A 21,581-nucleotide genomic window follows, 5' to 3' on the forward strand; every position below is an offset into this window, starting at 1 on the left:
TGATGGGCGGGGGTCCTGGGAGTTGGACCCCCACCGATCTGATACTGTCTTACTATTACACAGTATTAGCATACCTTTCTCCCCTCCATCTGTTGTGGCGTTTCTATAGAAAAACGTCCCGACCTCAGTGCACTTTAGATCTGATTACCATATCTACTAATAGCTGTTTTTCTCTGAACTGGTGCAACAGATAGGAGAAGGGAGAAAGGTATCCATCGATTTTACTGAGGAAGCTCTACCAGGCATGGTTCCTGGTTTGATACTAATTATCCTAGTGACATTCCTTTTAGCATTTCTTTCCTTTTTCCTAGAATCAAATGCTCCCGGGTGGTATTATACACATTGCCACCATCTCTAACATTTTGGACAATTGTTTGGGATGGATTACATTTAGGTATTCCTACATCAGTCCAATAAAGTGAATCAAACAGTCTGAAAAGATGTACAGTATAACACATAAAGACAACCAATTGTGGAGCAATGATGCGATGGGTATCTTACAGCGCCCTGACATTCTTGTTCTGCAGTGTCTAATGAGAATCAAACAGGGATTTATCTAGAGAAGGTTTTATGATCTGTAATGTGCCGATGACACAACCTTGCTAATTTTGGTCTCTCCTCAAGAAGTGGGATTACATTATAGCAGTTTACTCATCTTCCAATTAATGAACACATAGTCTGATTAATAAATGAACAGGACCCATAGCAGGGAAATGGAGCATGCCAGAAACAAATGCCTGGGTCTCACCACCGATTCTGAGCCAAAAGGGCAGAAGTGCCTCAGTTAATTGAACTTCTCATCTGATCAATTACTGCCAGGCTTTGAAGATACATGGGTAATTTAGTTTACTTAAGAAATTTTAGCAATCGTCTCTTAGAGGCGTGCCAGAATTCATTTCATTTGACTAATACAAAAAATACTGTTTAATTTCAGAGGCAAATGAAGACTCCAAAGTTATGATAAAAAAACATACTGCATAATAATATTACTATAAAACCACTAAATTTGTCAGATACACATGAAAAATCTGCACACAAATCACACATGATACAGAATTAAGACAACTTTAAGGGGTTGTACAGGATGGTCTGTCTTAAGGATACTCCATCAATATTAGACCGGCGGGCATCTATCCCCCCACTCTGAACAATCAGCTGTTACCATGTAACAAAAGCAAAAAAAGGAAGAGACTGCTGTGGTACTCAGCAGAAGTGGCCAAAATCATTAAAAACAAAAAGATAGCATTTAGGAATAAAAATAAAAAAAATGAGGATGACAGGCAAATTTATAAGATTAGGCAGAGAGAGGCCAAACAAGTTATAAGAGCTTCTAAAGCACAGGCAGAAGAGAAATTAGCTCAGTCAGTGAAAAAAGGCGATAAGTAGTGGATGCATGGAATAGCCTTCCTGCAGAAGTGGTAGCTGCAAATACAGTGGAGGAGTTTAAGCATGCATGGGATAGGCATAAGGCCATCCTTCATATAAGATAGGGCCAAGGGCTATTCATAGTATTCAGTATATTGGGTAGACTAGATGGGCCAAATGGTTCTTATCTGCCGACACATTCTATGTTTCTATATAGCTCTGGTGCTGGGACTACACAGCTCTCTCCATTGTGTAGTGGATGGAGCTGGTAACTGCAGCGCTGATTCCTCTGAATGGGAGCAACACTGCAGTTACCAGCCCCATCCACTACACAACGGACTGAGCTGTGTACTGTAGTTCTGGAGCAGACTCCCAGTGCTGAGTGTGAGACGTCGGGCCCCTGCCAATCTGATATTGCTGGTAGTAGATTAATGGGTTTTTCAGGAGTTCATCAATATCTGGATGGTGGGGGTCCACCCATCAATGAGCTGTTTGAAGAGGCTGTGGATCTAAGCAACATACATTGTATAGTGGCTGTGCTTAGTAATGCAGCCCACCTGAATGGTTCTGAGCTGTAAATATGCCATGTGACTAATGAACGTGACGCCATTGTCCTAGGAAGAGGCCGTGACGCTCACTGGAGCACTGCAGTCTCATCAAACAGCTGACTGGAAGGGGTGCCGGAAGTTGGAGACACTCCAATCAGATGATGGATATACTATCATTATCAAACTCACAGAAACCTCTTTAATAAAGAATAACTAACACAACATTTTGTTATTTTGTGTTAATAACGTAATAAACTTCTGACATTACTCCATTGATTTAACCCACTGTGTCGGTAATATGTGCCAACAGTCCGCTCTATGCACTACTATTTGCAACCAATACTGAGGCACGATGATAGGGTTCTGTAGATAGCAGCTAGGTATTGGGGTATGTTCACACATTTCATTGAAAGTCAATGGAGGATGGATCCGTTTTCAATTGCACCATATTGTGTCAGCGAAAACTGATCCGTCCACATTGACTTACATTGTAAGTCAGGACGGATCCATTTGGCTTTGCATCCTCAGGTGGACACCAAAACGCTGCAAGCTGCATTTTGGTGTCCGTCTCAAAAGCGGAACGTAGACCATAGCAGCCAAACTGATGCATTCTGAGCGGATCCTTATCCATTCAGAATGCATTGGGGCTGAACTGATTCGTTTTGGGCCGCTTGTGAGAGCCCTGAAACGGATCTCAAAGCGGACCCAGAAACGCCAGTGTGAAAGTAGCCTTTAACCTGTTGCAGTTTCCTCTTCTTGTTGTGGACTTCACGTCCAAGTGGAAAAAACATAGCCGTGTAAACAATGGGTTTCACACAGATTTCATGTGGATTTCAGCACAGAATACAATTAATTGCTTACCTACTTGGACATGGCTGATGAAGGGTTAAACGCTGTTGATGCACTTTCATTTTGGAGCCACCACCAGCAGTAACCGTCTATGATATGGGGGGTCACTTGTGCGGACCGCCTGTCGGAAGTGCTGTGCCTCTGCACTTTCACTGTATTATATTACTCGCACTATACCCCTATGAAGAGTACTATTAAGGTAATTGTATCACTGACAACCAAGTCCTTAAATGGTCTTGGATTTTTGTAATCGAGGGATGATCTGAATCTGAAACCCTCCGATAACACAATGAACATTGCTGAATGGTGAAAGGAAAGTTACAGATACGTGTAAAAATTACTTTTACATGAATCACTGGTCATATAATTACTACATAATAATAATGGCAGGGATAGCACGTGAATTGATTACCTTCTTCCACAGTGGAGTCTAACTGAGTTACTTTGATGACAAGCAAGTCCACCCTCTCCTGCAGTGAATTCATCCTCATGTAGAAGCTGTTTGCTTCATTAAACAGCTCTCCAAAGATGTCCTCTGCATGTCGGCCTACATCATGGGCAATGCAAATACATAAATTACTCATTCAATTACCAGAAGTGACAACGGTGCAGCAAACTATGAAATTGAATTACAACAATTAATGAATTAATTGAACAATTAATAAATTCATCATAAATAATCATAGTTAATCTCTACTGGGCTCATTTTTCAACTATGAATCACACATCGGAAATATAACGGCAGCAGTTCTAATACTCATCCAAAGTACAGTATGTGGGCATCTATGAGTTAGCAGCAGTTTGGAATATAATTCTGAAAATATAATTGTCAATACATTTTTTAAACGTGTGGGAAAAGTGATTTCATGAACTTTTGTAAAATACTGTAACTTATTAGGGAATTTTGCAAACATTTATTAAAAAGCAGACTCTAAAATGTTCCCTTTAGCAACTCTCTGAGCGTTACCAAAGAAATCCCATACTGTACGCTGAATACAGATAACTGTAAGATGCAGAGGCAGACGTCTCAGCCTGCATCTTCCCTCCTTGCCTGCTGCCTCCCTACATCTAACATATACACAGTCGAGTCACATTAATATGACCACCATCTAATATCCAGAGTAACACAGACAGCAGCTAGACCGGCTGGGAGTGACTAGGTAAGTTCCTGGTAGGTTGTCACAGGAATCTAGAGCCATGCTGACTGCACTGCATATCATGGCTGCTGGAGGGTGCGTGGCAGAGGATCTACGGAGTGAACACGATGATCAAGGTGGTCCCACAGATGCTCCACTGGGTTCAGGTAGGGGAATTAAGGGGCTAGGGTAGTACTTGGATGTCTTGGTACTTCTCTTCCAAACAATGTAGGACATTTCTCGCCATGTGACATGTTGCATTGTCTTGCAGGAAGACAATCAGCATGTATGGGTGTACGTGATCTGCAAGGATGAATCAGTTGAGAATACCTTCCACATGGATGAGTGGACCCAGAGAATGCCATGAAAATATTCCCCATACCATAATGCTGCCACCAGCAACTTGTGTTCTTCCAGCAATGGTTGCAGGGTGTTTGTTTTCTGATGTTTTTCACCTGACATGCCAACGTCTATCCGTTTGATGTAGCAGAAAACTCATCAGAGAAGTTAACCCTTTGCCAATCAGCGGAGGTCCAATTACAAAACCAATAAAATGTAAGCCTTTGATGATTATGCAACTTCGTTAGCAGAGATGCAGTGATAATCCATTTGCTTTGGAGCCCCATACACAGTAAGGTTTCCTGAACTGTTGTTTTAGACACATGTCTGGCAGCCCCCTGGTTCATTTTGGCAGTGAGATGCTCCCCTGTAGTGTGTCAGTCCATCCTTGTGCACCTTCATAGCCAACGTTCACCTCTCTCATCAATGGGACGTGGTGCACCCTAGTTTCCACATCTTTTTTTTTTGCCATGGTGTCATTTGTTCCCTCTTTATACACCTCTAAAAATACTGCCACCCTTGACCCAAAAGCCAATAATAATCCCTTTTTGCAACTCTGATAAATCGCCCTTTTTACTAGGGAACGACCGATATAGATTTTTTTAGAGCCGATACTGATACCGATAATCTGTGAACTTTCAGGCCGATAGCCGATAATTTATACCGATATTCTGTGAATTTAAATTTTTGAAAAAAAAACTCCTACACAAATCTGCTGAAAATGTAGTATTTTTTTTTTTTTTGTAAATCTTTCTTTTTTTTTTTTTTTCTATTAGCCCCCTTAGGTACTAGAACCCTTGTCCTATTCACCCTGATAGAGCTCTATCAGGGTAAATAGTACCTCACACTGTCCCTGCTGCTCTGTGCTTTGTGCACACAGCAGCATGGAGCTTACCATGGCAGCCAGGGCTTCAGTAGCATCCTGGCTGCCATGGTAACCGATCGGAGCCCCAGGCTTACACTGCTGGGGCTCTGATCAGAACTGCCACTGCACCACCAATAAAATTACTTGGGTTGGGGAGGGGGACCCTGTGGCCACTGTCACGAATGATTAATACTGGGGGCTTGGGTGGGGGGGGGGGGGCGCACTGCGCCACCAATGTCTTTAATACTGGGGTGGGGGGGGGCACTGCACCACCGATGTCTAATACTGGGGTTGGGGGTGCACTGCGCCACCAATGTCTAATACTGGGGTGGGGGGGCGCAGTATCTGAGGGGTTAACTGTCGCAGATCGCAGCTACCGCTCAGAGCCTCATAGAGGTGGGGAGCCGGCTATGTGATTCTGCAGCCAGCTCCCTCCTCCTGTATATGAATTAATGAGAGAGTTATCTTCATTGGTGGCGCAGTGGCCACAGCCCCTCACGTCCTCTTGTCCTCACTCCTCTCATTGGTGGCAGCGGCAGCAGCAGCACAGGGGGAGGGAGACACTGCTTCCTTCTCCCCTGAGCGCTGTCAGCAGAGCGATCCATGTTCCCAATACGTTATCGGTATTTATCGGAAAAATAGATGCCGATACCAATAACGTTCAAAAACCTGAATATCGGCCGATAATATCAGTAAAACCGATAATCGGTTGATCCCTACTTTTTACCCATGACAGCAACAAAGGATGTGTGTGCAGACAGCCTATCCACACCTTATATATCCACCAAGCCAGCTCTACACACGTGACTTTCTTCATGAGCTGCCGATGTTGAAAGTAGGAAGTGGTCTTAATAATGGGACTCGACTGTGTATATCTTGCTTTGAACTGAAAACCTATACAGCCTACATGTGTCCCTGTGTGTAACACTTACTTTTAGTGCCAATGGGTACCTCTACCTTCCTGATGCTCACTAACTAACTAGTTGCTGGGACACAGTCAGTGGCGCACATGTAGAAGGTATAGTTTTTAAGAACAAAGCAAGATATGCATTCATATGTTAGATTAGGGGGGCAGCAGGCACGGAGAGGAGAGGTAGCCTCTGCATGGGCATGAGCGGGGAAAAGTCGCAAACTTGCAACGCAAAGCACATTTGCGTATAAATCTGTGCCAGAAACATGCCTAATTTAGGTGTATTTCTAATAGATGACCCCCAAAAAGCCACAAATTAAGTCTAAAATATAAAATGTGCTGTAATTTGCAACTTTTTTTACTCCATAGGAAAAAATAAGTCCAGAATCAACTGTCTGGAGAAATGGAGGCTTAGAGGCCTTGAAAAGATTCTCCACCCAGTGGAACATGGAGGACCTTGACACGACCAGGGAAGACCACTGAATGTCCTTCTGTACAGAATACTCTTAAACAAGACTGAACTTCAGAAGTACCTTGCTCTGATGACCTAAGTGCTGGAAGTTCACTAACTGGTTTGGTAGAAGTTATTACCAACAGGAAGGAAACCTTCCAAGAGAAAATCAAGAGAGGATTCCTGAAGATTCTCAAAGGGAGACTTAGGGTGCATTTACACCAACAGATTATCTGACAGATTTTCTGAACTATAATTTGTCAGATGGCTATTTGCAAACACTGATTTTTTTGTTATACACACCAGCTATTGGTCTGATTGGACAGAAATTGGTCAGACAATCTATTGGTGCAATACAGCCCTCATACAACCTTAATAGGATCAACAGAAGATCCCAGGAGGAGATAGGATGGAGTACTTTGGGCATGAGTTTAGAGACTGCATTATAAAATATCTTCAATAGATGATCTTGAGAATATTTTATGCCAAGGGAGGCAGAGTGGCAATCCAGAATTGCAGGATAGATGAACTAAGACACCTGTCAAACCCTTGTTCGCTCCAGGAGTGAAATCACTCATAGAGGACTAGATGTCATCCCTCTGTTTTCATATCATCTTATGAATAGAGTTGAGCGAACACCTGGATGTTCGGGTTCGAGAAGTTCGGCCGAACATCCCGGAAATGTTCGGGTTCGGGATCCGAACCCGATCCGAACTTCGTCCCGAACCCGAACCCCATTGAAGTCAATGGGGACCCGAACTTTTCGGCACTAAAAAGGCTGTAAAACAGCCCAGGAAAGAGCTAGAGGGCTGCAAAAGGCAGCAACATGTAGGTAAATCCCCTGCAAACAAATGTGGATAGGGAAATGAATAAAATAAAAATTAAATAAATAAAAATTAACCAAAATCAATTGGAGAGAGGTTCCATAGCAGAGAATCTGGCTTCCCGTCACCCACCACTGGAACAGTCCATTCTCAGATATTTAGGCCCCGGCACCCAGGCAGAGGAGAGAGGTCCCGTAACAGAGAATCTGTCTTCATGTCAGCAGAGAATTAGTCTGCATGTCATAGCAGAGAATGAGGCTTCACGTCAGCCACCACTGCAACAGTCCATTGGCATATATTTAGGCCCAGCACCCAGGCAGAGGAGGGAGGTCCCGTAACAGAGAATCTGTCTTCATGTCAGCAGAGAATTAGTCTGCATGTCATAGCAGAGAATGAGGCTTCACGTCAGCCACCACTGCAACAGTCCATTGGCATATATTTAGGCCCAGCACACACACAGGCAGAGGAGAGAGGTCCCGTAACAGAGAATCTGGCTTCATGTCAGCAGAGAATCAGTCTGCATGTCATAGCAGAGAATGAGGCTTCACGTCAGCCACCACTGCAACAGTCCATTGGCATATATTTAGGCACAGCACACACACAGGCAGAGGAGAGAGGTCCCGTAACAGAGAATCTGGCTTCATGTCAGCAGAGAATCAGTCTGCATGTCATAGCAGAGAATGAGGCTTCACGTCAGCCACCACTGCAACAGTCCATTGGCATATATTTAGGCCCAGCACACACACAGGCAGAGGAGAGAGGTCCCGTAACAGAGAATCTGTCTTCATGTCAGCAGAGAATCAGTCTGCATGTCATAGCAGAGAATGAGGCTTCACGTCAGCCACCACTGCAACAGTCCATTGGCATATATTTAGGCCCAGCACCCAGGCAGAGGAGGGAGGTCCCGTAACAGAGAATCTGTCTTCATGTCAGCAGAGAATTAGTCTGCATGTCATAGCAGAGAATGAGGCTTCACGTCAGCCACCACTGCAACAGTCCATTGGCATATATTTAGGCCCAGCACCCAGGCAGAGGAGGGAGGTCCCGTAACAGAGAATCTGTCTTCATGTCAGCAGAGAATTAGTCTGCATGTCATAGCAGAGAATGAGGCTTCACGTCAGCCACCACTGCAACAGTCCATTGGCATATATTTAGGCCCAGCACACACACAGGCAGAGGAGAGAGGTCCCGTAACAGAGAATCTGGCTTCATGTCAGCAGAGAATCAGTCTGCATGTCATAGCAGAGAATGAGGCTTCACGTCAGCCACCACTGCAACAGTCCATTGGCATATATTTAGGCCCAGCACACACACAGGCAGAGGAGAGAGGTCCCGTAACAGAGGATCTGGCTTCATGTCAGCAGAGAATCAGTCTGCATGTCATAGCAGAGAATCAGGCTTCACGTCAGCCACCACTGCAACAGTCCATTGTCATAAATTTAGGCCCAGCACCCAGGCAGAGGAGAGAGGTCCCGTAACAGACAATCTGGCTTCATGTCAGCAGAGAATTAGTCTGCATGTCATAGCAGAGAATGAGGCTTCACGTCAGCCACCACTGCAACAGTCCATTGGCATATATTTAGGCCTAGCACACAGGCAGAGGAGAGAGGTCCCGTAACAGACAATCTGGCTTCATGTCAGCAGAGAATCAGTCTGCATGTCATAGCAGAGAATGAGGCTTCACGTCACCCACCACTGCAACAGTCCATTGGCATATATTTAGGCCTAGCACACAGGCAGAGCAGAGAGGTCCCGTAACAGACGATCTGGCTTCATGTCAGCAGAGAATCAGTCTGCATGTCATAGCAGAGAATGAGGCTTCACGTCACCCACCACTGCAACAGTCCATTGGCATATATTTAGGCCTAGCACACAGGCAGAGCAGAGAGGTCCCGTAACAGACAATCTGGCTTCATGTCAGCAGAGAATCAGTCTGCATGTCATAGCAGAGAATCAGGCTTCACGTCAGCCACCACTGCAACAGTCCATTGTCATAAATTTAGGCCCAGCACCCAGGCAGAGGAGAGAGGTCCCGTAACAGACAATCTGGCTTCATGTCAGCAGAGAATTAGTCTGCATGTCATAGCAGAGAATCAGGCTTCATGTCAGCCACCACTGCAACAGTCCATTGGCATATATTTAGGCCTAGCACACAGGCAGAGGAGAGGTTCATTCAACTTTGGGTAGCCTCGCAATATAATGGTAAAATGAAAATAAAAATAGGATTGAATGAGGAAGTGCCCTGGAGTCCAATAATATATGGTTATGGGGAGGTAGTTAATGTCTAATCTGGACAAGGGACGGACAGGTCCTGTGGGATCCATGCCTGGTTCATTTTTATGAACGTCAGCTTGTCCACATTGGCTGTAGACAGGCGGCTGCGTTTGTCTGTAATGACGCCCCCTGCCGTGCTGAATACACGTTCAGACAAAACGCTGGCTGCCGGGCAGGCCAGCACCTCCAAGGCATAAAAGGCTAGCTCTGGCCACGTGGACAATTTAGAGACCCAGAAGTTGAATGGGGCCGAACCATCAGTCAGTACGTGGATTGGTGTGCACACGTACTGTTCCACCATGTTAGTGAAATGTTGCCTCCTGCTAACACGTTGCGTATCAGGTGGTGGTGCAGTTAGCTGTGGCGTGTTGACAAAAGTTTTCCACATCTCTGCCATGCTAACCCTGCCCTCAGAGGAGCTGGCCGTGACACAGCTGCCTTGGCGACCTCTTGCTCCTCCTCTGCCTTGGCCTTGGGCTTCCACTTGTTCCCCTGTGACATTTGGGAATGCTCTCAGTAGCGCGTCTACCAACGTGCGCTTGTACTCGCGCATCTTCCTATCACGCTCCAGTGCAGGAAGTAAGGTGGGCACATTGTCTTTGTAGCGTGGATCCAGCAGGGTGGCAACCCAGTAGTCCGCACAGGTTAAAATGTGGGCAACTCTGCTGTCGTTGCGCAGGCACTGCAGCATGTAGTCGCTCATGTGTGCCAGGCTGCCCAGGGGTAAGGACAAGCTGTCCTCTGTGGGAGGCGTATCGTCATCGTCCTGCCTTTCCCCCCAGCCACGCACCAGTGATGGACCCGAGCTGCGTTGGGTGCCACCCCGCTGTGACCATGCTTCATCCTCATCCTCCTCCACCTCCTCCTCATCCTCGTCCTCCTCGTCCTCCAGTAGTGGGCCCTGGCTGGCCACATTTGTACCTGGCCTCTGCTGTTGCCAAAAACCTCCCTCTGAGTCACTTCGAAGAGACTGGCCTGAAAGTGCTAAAAATGACCCCTCTTCCTCCTCCTCCTCCTCCTCCTCCTCCTGGGCCACCTCCTCTTCCATCATCGCCCTAAGTGTTTTCTCAAGGAGACATAGAAGTGGTATTGTAACGCTGATAACGGTGTCATCGCCACTGGCCATGTTGGTGGAGTACTCGAAACAGCGCAACAGGGCACACAGGTCTCGCATGGAGGCCCAGTCATTGGTGGTGAAGTGGTGCTGTTCTGTAGTGCGACTGACCCGTGCGTGCTGCAGCTGAAACTCCACTATGGCCTGCTGCTGCTCGCACAGTCTGTCCAGCATGTGCAAGGTGGAGTTCCACCTGGTGGGCACGTCGCATATGAGGCGGTGAGCGGGAAGGCCGAAGTTACGCTGTAGCGCAGACAGGCGAGCAGCAGCAGGATGTGAACGCCGGAAGCGCGAACAGACGGCCCGCACTTTATGCAGCAGCTCTGACATGTCGGGGTAGTTGTGAATGAACTTCTGCACCACCAAATTCAGCACATGCGCCAAGCAAGGGATGTGCGTCAAATTGGCTAGTCCCAGAGCTGCAACGAGATTTCGCCCATTATCACACACCACCAGGCCGGGCTTGAGGCTCACCGGCAGCAACCACTCGTCGGTCTGTTGTTCAATACCCCGCCACAACTCCTGTGCGGTGTGGGGCCTGTCCCCCAAACATATGAGTTTCAGAATGGCCTGCTGACGTTTACCCCGGGCTGTGCTGAAGTTGGTGGTGAAGGTGTGTGGCTGACTGGATGAGCAGGTGGAAGAAGAGGAGGAGGAAGCCGAGAAGGAGGAGGTGGCAACAGGAGGCAAAGAATGTTGCCCTGCGATCCTTGGCGGCGGAAGGACGTGCGCCAAACAGCTCTCCGCCTGGGGCCCAGCTGCCACTACATTTACCCAGTGTGCAGTTAGGGAGATATAGCGTCCCTGGCCGTGCTTACTGGTCCACGTATCTGTGGTTAGGTGGACCTTGCTACAGATGGCGTTGCGCAGTGCACACTTGATTTTATCGGATACTTGGTTGTGCAGGGAAGGCACGGCTCTCTTGGAGAAGTAGTGCCGGCTGGGAACAACATACTGTGGGACAGCAAGCGACATGAGCTGTTTGAAGCTGTCTGTGTCCACCAGCCTAAATGACAGCATTTCATAGGCCAGTAGTTTAGAAATGCTGGCATTCAGGGCCAGGGATCGAGGGTGGCTAGGTGGGAATTTACGCTTTCTATCAAATGTTTGTGAGATGGAGAGCTGAACGCTGGCGTGTGACATGGTTGAGACGCTTGGTGACGGAGGTGGTGGTGGTGGTGTTGGTGGTACATCCCCTGTTTGCTGGGCGGCAGGTGCCAACGTTCCTCCAGAGGCGGAGGAAGAGGCCGAGGCGGCAGCAGCAGAATAGGCCGAGGCGGCAGCAGCAGAAGAGGTAGCAGGGGGAGCCTGAGTGACTTCCTTGGTTTTAAGGTGTTTACTCCACTGCAGTTCATGCTTTGCATGCAGGTGCCTGGTCATGCAGGTTGTGCTCAGGTTCAGAACGTTAATGCCTCGCTTCAGGCTCTGATGGCACAGCGTGCAAACCACTCGGGTCTTGTCGTCAGCACATTGTTTGAAGAAGTGCCATGCCAGGGAACTCCTTGAAGCTGCCTTTGGGGTGCTCGGTCCCAGATGGCGGCGGTCAGTAGCAGGCGGAGTCTCTTGGCGGCGGGTGTTCTGCTTTTGCCCACTGCTCCCTCTTTTGCTACGCTGTTGGCTCGGTCTCACCAGTGCCTCTTCCTCCGAACTGTGAAAGTCAGTGGCACGACCTTCATTCCATGTGGGGTCTAGGACCTCATCGTCCCCTGCATCGTCTTCCACCCAGTCTTGATCCCTGACCTCCTGTTCAGTCTGCACACTGCAGAAAGACGCAGCAGTTGGCACCTGTGTTTCGTCATCATCAGAGACATGCTGAGGTGGTATTCCCATGTCCTCATCATCAGGAAACATAAGTGGTTGTGCGTCAGTGCATTCTATGTCTTTCACCGCTGGGGAAGGGCTAGGTGGATGCCCTTGGGAAACCCTGCCAGCGGAGTCTTCAAACAGCATAAGAGACTGCTGCATAACTTGAGGCTGAGACAGTTTCCCTGGTATGCATGGGGGTGATGTGACAGACTGATGGGGTTGGTTTTCAGGCGCCATCTGTGCGCTTTCTGCAGAAGACTGGGTGGGAGATAATGTGAACGTGCTGGATCCACTGTCGGCCACCCAATTGACTAATGCCTGTACCTGCTCAGGCCTTACCATCCTTAGAACGGCATTGGGCCCCACCATATATCGCTGTAAATTCTGGCGGCTACTGGGACCTGAGGTAGTTGGTACACTAGGACGTGTGGATGTGGCAGAACGGCCACGTCCTCTCCCAGCACCAGAGGGTCCACTAACACCACCACGACCATGTCCACGTCCGCGTCCCTTACTAGATGTTTTTCTCATTGTTATGGTTCACCACAACAACAAATATATTATTTGGCCCAATGTATTGTATTCAAATTCAGCGGGATATAAATTTGAGGCCTAGTATTTAGGCGCTGGGTGACCGGTATGGATTTAGTGACAGAATTAGACTTGGAAATGCACAGAAGCGTGTGTGTGTGAAGTTATTCTGAATGACCCAATGTGCACCTTGAATATTATATACCCTTTTAGGGATAGATTTCAAATAGCTCTGATATAGCAGAAACCACTAAATTATGAAATTGCTAAATTGGGAATTGTATTTCAACCCAGAACAAAAAATGTGCTTTGACGGACACTAAATAACTTTCCCAGCCACAACAGGACAGCGTTAACGAGAGATTTAGCAGGATATAAATTTGAGGCCTAGTATTTAGGCGCTGGGTGACAGGTATGGGTTTAGTGACAGAATTAGACTTGGAAATGCACAGTAGCGTGTGTGTGTGAAGTTATTCTGAATGACCCAATGTGCACCTTGAATATTATATACCCTTTTAGGGATAGATTTCAAATAGCTCTGATATAGCAGAAACCACTAAATTATGAAATTGCTAAATTGGGAATTGTATTTCAACCCAGAACAAAAAATGTGCTTTGACGGACACTAAATAACTTTCCCAGCCACAACAGGACAGCGTTAACGAGAGATTTAGCAGGATATAAATTTGAGGCCTAGTATTTAGGCGCTGGGTGACAGGTATGGGTTTAGTGACAGAATTAGACTTAGAAATACACAGTAGCGGGTGTGTGTGAAGTTATTCTGAATGACCCAATGTGCACCTTGAATATTATATACCCTTTTAGGGATAGATTTCAAATAGCTCTGATATAGCAGAAACCACTAAATTATGAAATTGCTAAATTGGGAATTGTATTTCAACCCAGAACAAAAAATGTGCTTTGACGGACACTAAATAACTTTCCCAGCCACAACAGGACAGCGTTAACGAGAGATTTAGCAGGATATAAATTTGAGGCCTAGTATTTAGGCGCTGGGTGACAGGTATGGGTTTAGTGACAGAATTAGACTTAGAAATACACAGTAGCGGGTGTGTGTGAAGTTATTCTGAATGACCCAATGTGCACCTTGAATATTATATACCCTTTTAGGGATAGATTTCAAATAGCTCTGATATAGCAGAAACCACTAAATTATGAAATTGCTAAATTGGGAATTGTATTTCAACCCAGAACAAAAAATGTGCTTTGACGGACACTAAATAACTTTCCCAGCCACAACAGGACAGCGTTAACGAGAGATTTAGCAGGATATAAATTTGAGGCCTAGTATTTAGGCGCTGGGTGACAGGTATGGGTTTAGTGACAGAATTAGACTTAGAAATACACAGTAGCGGGTGTGTGTGAAGTTATTCTGAATGACCCAATGTGCACCTTGAATATTATATACCCTTTTAGGGATAGATTTCAAATAGCTCTGATATAGCAGAAACCACTAAATTATGAAATTGCTAAATTGGGAATTGTATTTCAACCCAGAACAAGAAATGTGCTTGAACGGACACTAAATAACTCGCCCAGCTACAGCACTAAGGACAGATTTAGCTGGATATAAATTTGAGGCCTAGTATTTAGGCGCTGGGTGACAGGTATGGGTTTAGTGACAGAATTAGACTTGGAAATACACAGTAGCGGGTGTGTGTGAAGTTATTCTGAATGACCCAATGTGCACCTTGAATATTATATACCCTTTTAGGGATAGATTTCAAATAGCTCTGATATAGCAGAAACCACTAAAGTATGAAATTGCTAAATTGGGAATTGTATTTCAACCCAGAACAAGAAATGTGCTTGAACGGACACTAAATAACTCGCCCAGCTACAGCACTAAGGACAGATTTAGCTGGATATAAATTTGAGGCCTAGTATTTAGGCGCTGGGTGACAGGTATGGGTTTAGTGACAGAATTAGACTTGGAAATACACAGTAGCGGGTGTGTGTGAAGTTATTCTGAATGACCCAATGTGCACCTTGAATATTATATACCCTTTTAGGGATAGATTTCAAATAGCTCTGATATAGCAGAAACCACTAAATTATGAAATTGCTAAATTGGGAATTGTATTTCAACCCAGAACAAGAAATGTGCTTGAACGGACACTAAATAACTCGCCCAGCTACAGCACTAACGACAGATTTAGCTGGATATGAATTTGAGGCCTAGTATTTAGGCGCTGGGTGACAGGTATGGGTTTAGTGACAGAATTAGACTTGGAAATGCACAGTAGCGGGTGTGTGAAGTTATTCTGAATGACCCTATGTGCACCTTGAATATTATATACCCTTTTAGGGATAGATTTCAAATAGCTCTGATACAGCAGAAACCACTAAATTTTTAAATTGCTAAATTGGGAATTGTATTTCAACCCAGAACAAAAAATGTGCTTTGACGGACACTAAATAACTTTCCCAGCCACAACAGGACAGCGGTAACGAGAGATTTAGCGGGATATAAATTTGAGGCCTAGTATTTAGGCGCTGGGTGACCGGTATGGATTTAGTGACAGAATTAGACTGGGATATGGCCAAAAAATAACCACACTATTGCTGGTTAAATGCACTTGGTGATGGGCGCAGCTTGCCCCTGATGTAGTATATGGCCAAAAAATGAACAGACTATTGCTGGTTAAATGCACTTGGTGTCACAGCTTGACCAACCACACTACTGAGGGTTAAATGCACTTGGTGACGGGCGCAGCTTGCCCCTGATGTAGTATATGGCCAAAAAATGAACAGACTATTGCTGGTTAAATGCACTTGGTGACGGGCGCAGCTTGCCCCTGATTTAGTATATGGCCAAAAAATGAACAGACTATTGCTGGTTAAATGCACTTGGTGTGATAGCTTGACCAACCACACTACTGAGGGTTAAATGCACTTGGTGACGGGCGCAGCTTGCCCCTGATGTAGTATATGGCCAAAAAATAAACAGACTATTGCTGGTTAAATGCACTTGGTGTGACAGCTTCACCCTGATGTAGGCTTTAGCCAAAAAACAAACGCACCATTGAGGGTTAAATGCACTTGGTGACAGGCGCAGCTTGCCCCTGATGTAGTATATGGCCAAAAAATAAACAGACTATTGCTGGTTAAATGCACTTGGTGTGACAGCTTCACCCTGATGTAGGCTTTAGCCAAAAAACAACCACACCATTGAGGGTTAAATGCACTTGGTCGCAGCTTGTGCTGGCGCACCACAAGACACAAAATGGCCGCCGATCACCCCAGAAAAATGTGACTGACAAACGGTCTGGGCAGCCTAAAAACAGTGAGCAATTGAGGATCAGCAGCTCAATGATCCACAGCTGCAGATCGATCAGTTAATCAAGTCCTTTGGAGGAGTTAATCTGCCTAATCTCGCCCTACTGTCGCAGCCGCAACCTCTCCCTACGCTAATCAGAGCAGAGTGACGGGCGGCGCTATGTGACTCCAGCTTAAATAGAGGCTGGGTCACATGGTGCTCTGGCCAATCACAGCCATGCCAATAGTAGGCATGGCTGTGATGGCCTCTTGGGGCAAGTAGTATGACGCTTGTTGATTGGCTGCTTTGCAGCCTTTCAAAAAGCGCCAAGAAAGCGTCACAAAAGCGCGAAGAAAGCGACGAACACCGAACCCGAACCCGGACTTTTACGAAAATGTCCGGGTTCGGGTCCGTGTCACGGACACCCCAAAATTCGGTACGAACCCGAACTATACAGTTCGAGTTCGCTCATCCCTACTTATGAAGACTGGCTTCACTCTGGAATAGACCTTGCTGGTAGAAGATCTCCTGGAATTATTTAGGGTCTGCATTAGGGTTTCAGAAAGTCCTTGATATCTCAAGAGCTCTCTGTCAACCTCCACGCAGCTAACTTCAAGCTGTGCAGGTTGTGTCATTTCTGGCTGCCTTGAAACATCTGACTGTGCCTGAGTAGAGTATCAAAAACTGACCTTGGCTCAATGGCATTAGTTGAGAAAAACAAGCTCTTTTGGGCCAGTAAGGGATTATGGCAATGCGAGAAGACCATCCTGAAGGGCTTTAGTATCACTCTCTGAATCATTGCTACTGGAGGAAATATATATGACAGTGGAAAATTCCATGGGATTAACACTGTGTCCAGAACCAGTAGACTGTCTTCATTGGACAGGGAGCAGAAGACCACAAGCTTTGCATTTCCCCATAAGATCCACCACTGAAACGTCCAACTTCCAAACTGATCTGATGGAACACTTCTGGATACTGTTAAGCCTCTGCTTAAACTGTCAGCCAGAACATTTAGGTTCCCTGGAATATACTCTGCAATAAGGATATTCGGATAATTCTCTGCCAAACAAAAGATTATCTCTGCCTTGTTCAGTAGGCAGTAGGGGAATAATCTTGTACCTCCCTGTCTGTTGATGTAGGAGGCAGCTGTGGTATTGCAAACTAAAGAAAAAGTTTATTTCAGCCTCCACATAAAACAATGGAATGACTAAGAGTGTTATATATAGTGATGAGCGAATCGACTTCGGATGAAACATCCGAAGTCTATTCGCATAAAACATGGAACCGAACCTGAGTTCGGTAAAAGGGTTTTAACAGTAGAAATTAATTTCTGAAGTTATTACCCGAAGTCTCGCGAGACTTTCCAAAGTAATAACTTCAGCTCATCTGAGCGAGCGCTCTGTACAGTATTCTAACGAAGTTTTATGCGAATTGACATCCAAAACGCATCACAGGAGGTGCGTTTTTCTGTGCACTATGTGTTTGGCATACCTGGATTTTATGACTATTTTTCAATAAAGGATTCCATTGTTTTATCCGGAGGCTGGAATAAACTTTTTCTTCAGTTTGCATTTGTTGGAGTGCCACGTTTTTCCGTGCATGGACCTCTGCATTGGAGCTGGTCGTGATTATCTTTTGCTTGCAGCTGTGGTCTTGTTACTGACTGCTTTTAACTCCCATAGATCGGTGGGCATCAGACTCTCCTGGGAGGAACATTTCACAGCGGGACTGTCCAGATGAGATCCTCAGCCTCAGTGGAAGACATTTGTAGTTATGTAATTCTGGGTTATCGGTGGAAAAGATCTCTAACTGGGGCAATTCTCCCACCAAGATACTGTAGGGACTGGAGAGTATGACAAGAAAGGTGACAGGCCCTGTTTATTCCATCAGGTATTCCCATAGGTCCATAAACTCCCACTGGAAGGCTCTCAGGTGGAAGTATGTGCAGGTGGAGATTCAAGCAAATTTTGAGTTTGTTGTTCTACAACCTACAGTAGTTTTTTGTAGTTCTCCAGGCCAGGAGATCTTTCACTATGGAACATATAGCAGTTGTCCTCTTTTCCGGTTCCTTAATGGGCTTCTGTCACCCCACTAAACAGATTTTTTTTTTTTTGTTGTGTACTTAAAATCCCTATCCTGCGATATTGCTATTAATAATTTTCGTTCAGTAGATTTTGCAAAAAATGTACTTTTATGATATGCTAATTACCTTTCTACCAGCAAGGCTGGTAGCAGCCGCAGAAAACCACCCCCTCCTCTTGTTGATTGACAGGGCCAGCTGCAATCTCCTCCTCCGGCCGACCCTGTCAGCATTTCAAAAATCGCGCGCCTGTGTTGATTCGGCGCAGGCGCTCTGAGATAAGGAGGCTCGCCTCCTCAGCACTCCCTCAGTGTGCCTGCGCCGATGACGTCTTCTCTTTCGGTGACGTCATCGGCGCAGGCGCACTAAGGGAGTGCTGAGGAGGCGAGCCCCCATTGACTTTCAATGTAAAGTCTGGATGGATCCGTCTGAATACAAATTGTACTTAGACTTTTTAAGTGAAATATAATGCAAACGGTCTGAACGGATACCATCGTTTGCATTATAGGAGCGGATCCGTCTGTACAAATACCAGACGGATCCGCTCCGAACGCAAGTGTGAAAGTAGCCTTAGTGACCAAGTATTTTTTGGCATTTTTTCATCACATTTTGAGAGCTATAACTTTATAATTTTTCCATGAACTTGGCTGTATGAGGGCTTGTTTTTCACAAGACAAGTTGTATTTTTAATGCCATCATTTTCGAGTATATTGTGAAAAACTTTTTTTTGGAGGGGGGAGCTGGAAGCAACACTAATATCACAGTTTTGGGGCCTTGTTTTTAGGGTGTTGTTTTTATTCTGCTGACCAGTACAATTACAGTGATATATAGTTTATTTATGTATTACTACAGTTACACAATAAAAGCACGTCACAAAAAAAAAATTGACATAGGTGTGTGAGGGCTTGTTTTATGAGTTATCATTATTACCATTTTGAAGCACTGGTGGGTCTAACAGAAAAACTGTAATTCTGACATTGTTTTTTATTCTAATTTTTACACTGTGGGTTAATTGGGTAATTTTACTGTTTGGGTCATTCCAGATGTGACACTATCACTGATGTGTAGATTTATGTTGTTGTTTTTTTTTTACATAATAAATCTGTAAAGGCAATTTTTGTGTTTCTTTAACATTCAATCAAACATTTTTCACATTTTCTTTTTCGGTCCCAAAAGTGGACTTATCTTGAACTTATTACACCAATAGCTGAAAGAAACTACTTGCAGTAGAGGGGTTAGTTTTACACTGACAGGAAGCCTATCTGACTGGGCCTAACAGGCTTCCGTAGTTGGCAAGACCAAAAGGCTATTGTAAGGCCTTTGGCTGCCATAACAACCCCTTGACAACCTGCAATTGTGTTGTGGGGGTTGGGGGTGGAAAGGCTGACAAGAGAACCCCCTTCCTTTGTCAAACACCTTAGATGCCCTGGTAGCTGTTGACCATGGCATCCAATGGGGAAGATCAGAGGTTCCTCTGCTCTCCACCATTACAGCAGGTTGCAATTGTATATTATAAACCATGACCCAATCAGCAGGACAAGTATGGTGGTCCTAATGTGGCAATCACAGCTTTTGAAGAAGTTCATTTGAGTTGTTCACACTGGAATTTAAGAACTTTTCTTATCTGTGAACCCACCAAAATCCCTTTTTCTTTTAGAAGTGTAGAACAAAACCTGATGTGCTTTCCCTTATGTACTCCCATATGGTTATATTTGATAAATTATTTTTAAACTGTGTACCTAAAAAAAGAATAATAATATGTAAAAAGCAAAGATTTTTTTTTAAATATATTTACAAACCCTTATGTAATAGGACAATTCTAATTCCAGATTCTATTTTCACACCCAACATTACTTTAAAAATGACAGGATATACATCATGCAAGAACTGAAATTTCCCTGTAGGGTCTATGGCCAATCCGCCCCTGGCGATCAGACTTATTATTATTAACTTCGGGTTTCAAACATGGATTCTCTAGCTGTGAGCTCCCCTTAAAGAAAATACCAGAACACATTACGATATGGGTATTATTTTCATGTACACATTAACAACCAGAATTGTAAGGCTATTTGATAGATAAGCATGGGATTTATCTAATCAGTTTAATATTAAAGGGGTTGTGTCACTTCAGAAAATCACATTTATTATGTAGATAAAGTTAATACAAGGCAAGTACTAATGTATTGTGATTGTCTGTATTTCCTTCTTTGCTGGCTTGATTTATTTTTCCATCACATTATACACTTCTGGTTTGTATGGTTATGACCACCCTGAAATCACGCAGCTGTGGTCATGCTTGCACACTATAATAGACATAGAATGTGTCGGCAGATAAGAACCATTTGGCCCATCTAGTCTGCCCAATATACTGAATACTATGGATAGCCCCTGGCCCTATCTTATATGAAGGATGGCCTTATGCCTATCCCATGCATGCTTAAACTCCTTCACTGTATTTGCAGCTACCACTTCTGCAGGAAGGCTATTCCATGCATCCACTACTCTCTCAGTAAAGTAATACTTCCTGATATTACTTTTAAACCTTTGCCCCGCTAATTTAAAACTATGATAGAAACATGTCCCGTAATGAGAGAGGCTGGGACTTTTTCGTATAGCATGAAAGCACGGCCACTGCTGCTGGATTACATGGTGGTGGTAACCATGGAAACAAGTGCACATGTAACAGGTGAGCCAGTGCCATAGGTACAAATCTGCTGACAGATGCCCACGGAATAACAGATCTGCACTTACTTAAGCTTCCCAGTTGCTTGATGATGGCGGCCAGGGTACTGTTGGTGACACACTCCAACTCACTGGTGACTCCATCTGGCACTATCCCACGACATAAATGCCGCGGTTCTATATTTCTCTTAACCAATGGCATTTTTTGCTGTTGGGTTCAGATGAACAGAACATCAAAGGGGAACTGAAAAGACAATAAAAGAGACCTAATGTTTCCACCATCTGTAATAGCAAATCCATAAATAACAGTAGAAATTAACACAGAAGATTTGTTAATCAGCTAACCTTTATAATGCATATGTCATTAACCCCCTGCTGTCTAGTAAAAATCCAGTTAATATAACATCACTTAAAGTGGCATTTCGATTGTTAGAAGTTATCCCCTATCATATCGGTGGGGGTCCTACCACTGGGACCCCCACCGATCACGAGAACAGGGGCCTTGTATCCCCTGCAGCCCCCCT

General features: G+C 45.0%; 1 protein-coding gene across 1 annotated transcript in view; it reads right to left on the reverse strand.

Moving 5' to 3' along the window:
- The window catches only part of LOC122919565 (wiskott-Aldrich syndrome protein family member 3-like), a 60,796-nt gene extending 39,537 nt beyond the window's left edge, over positions 1-21,259 (reverse strand). Inside the window, exons 1-2 of the mRNA XM_044268655.1 lie at positions 21,127-21,259; positions 3,175-3,309 (exon numbers count right to left, since the gene is read on the reverse strand). Coding sequence (XP_044124590.1) covers positions 3,175-3,309; positions 21,127-21,259 — 268 coding nt within the window. The remainder of the gene's footprint in view (positions 1-3,174; positions 3,310-21,126) is intronic.
- Between the last annotated feature and the right edge of the window lie 322 nt (positions 21,260-21,581).

This window comes from Bufo gargarizans, chromosome 9 (genome assembly GCF_014858855.1).
Source record: "Bufo gargarizans isolate SCDJY-AF-19 chromosome 9, ASM1485885v1, whole genome shotgun sequence".
NCBI classification, from domain to species: Eukaryota; Metazoa; Chordata; class Amphibia; order Anura; family Bufonidae; genus Bufo; species Bufo gargarizans.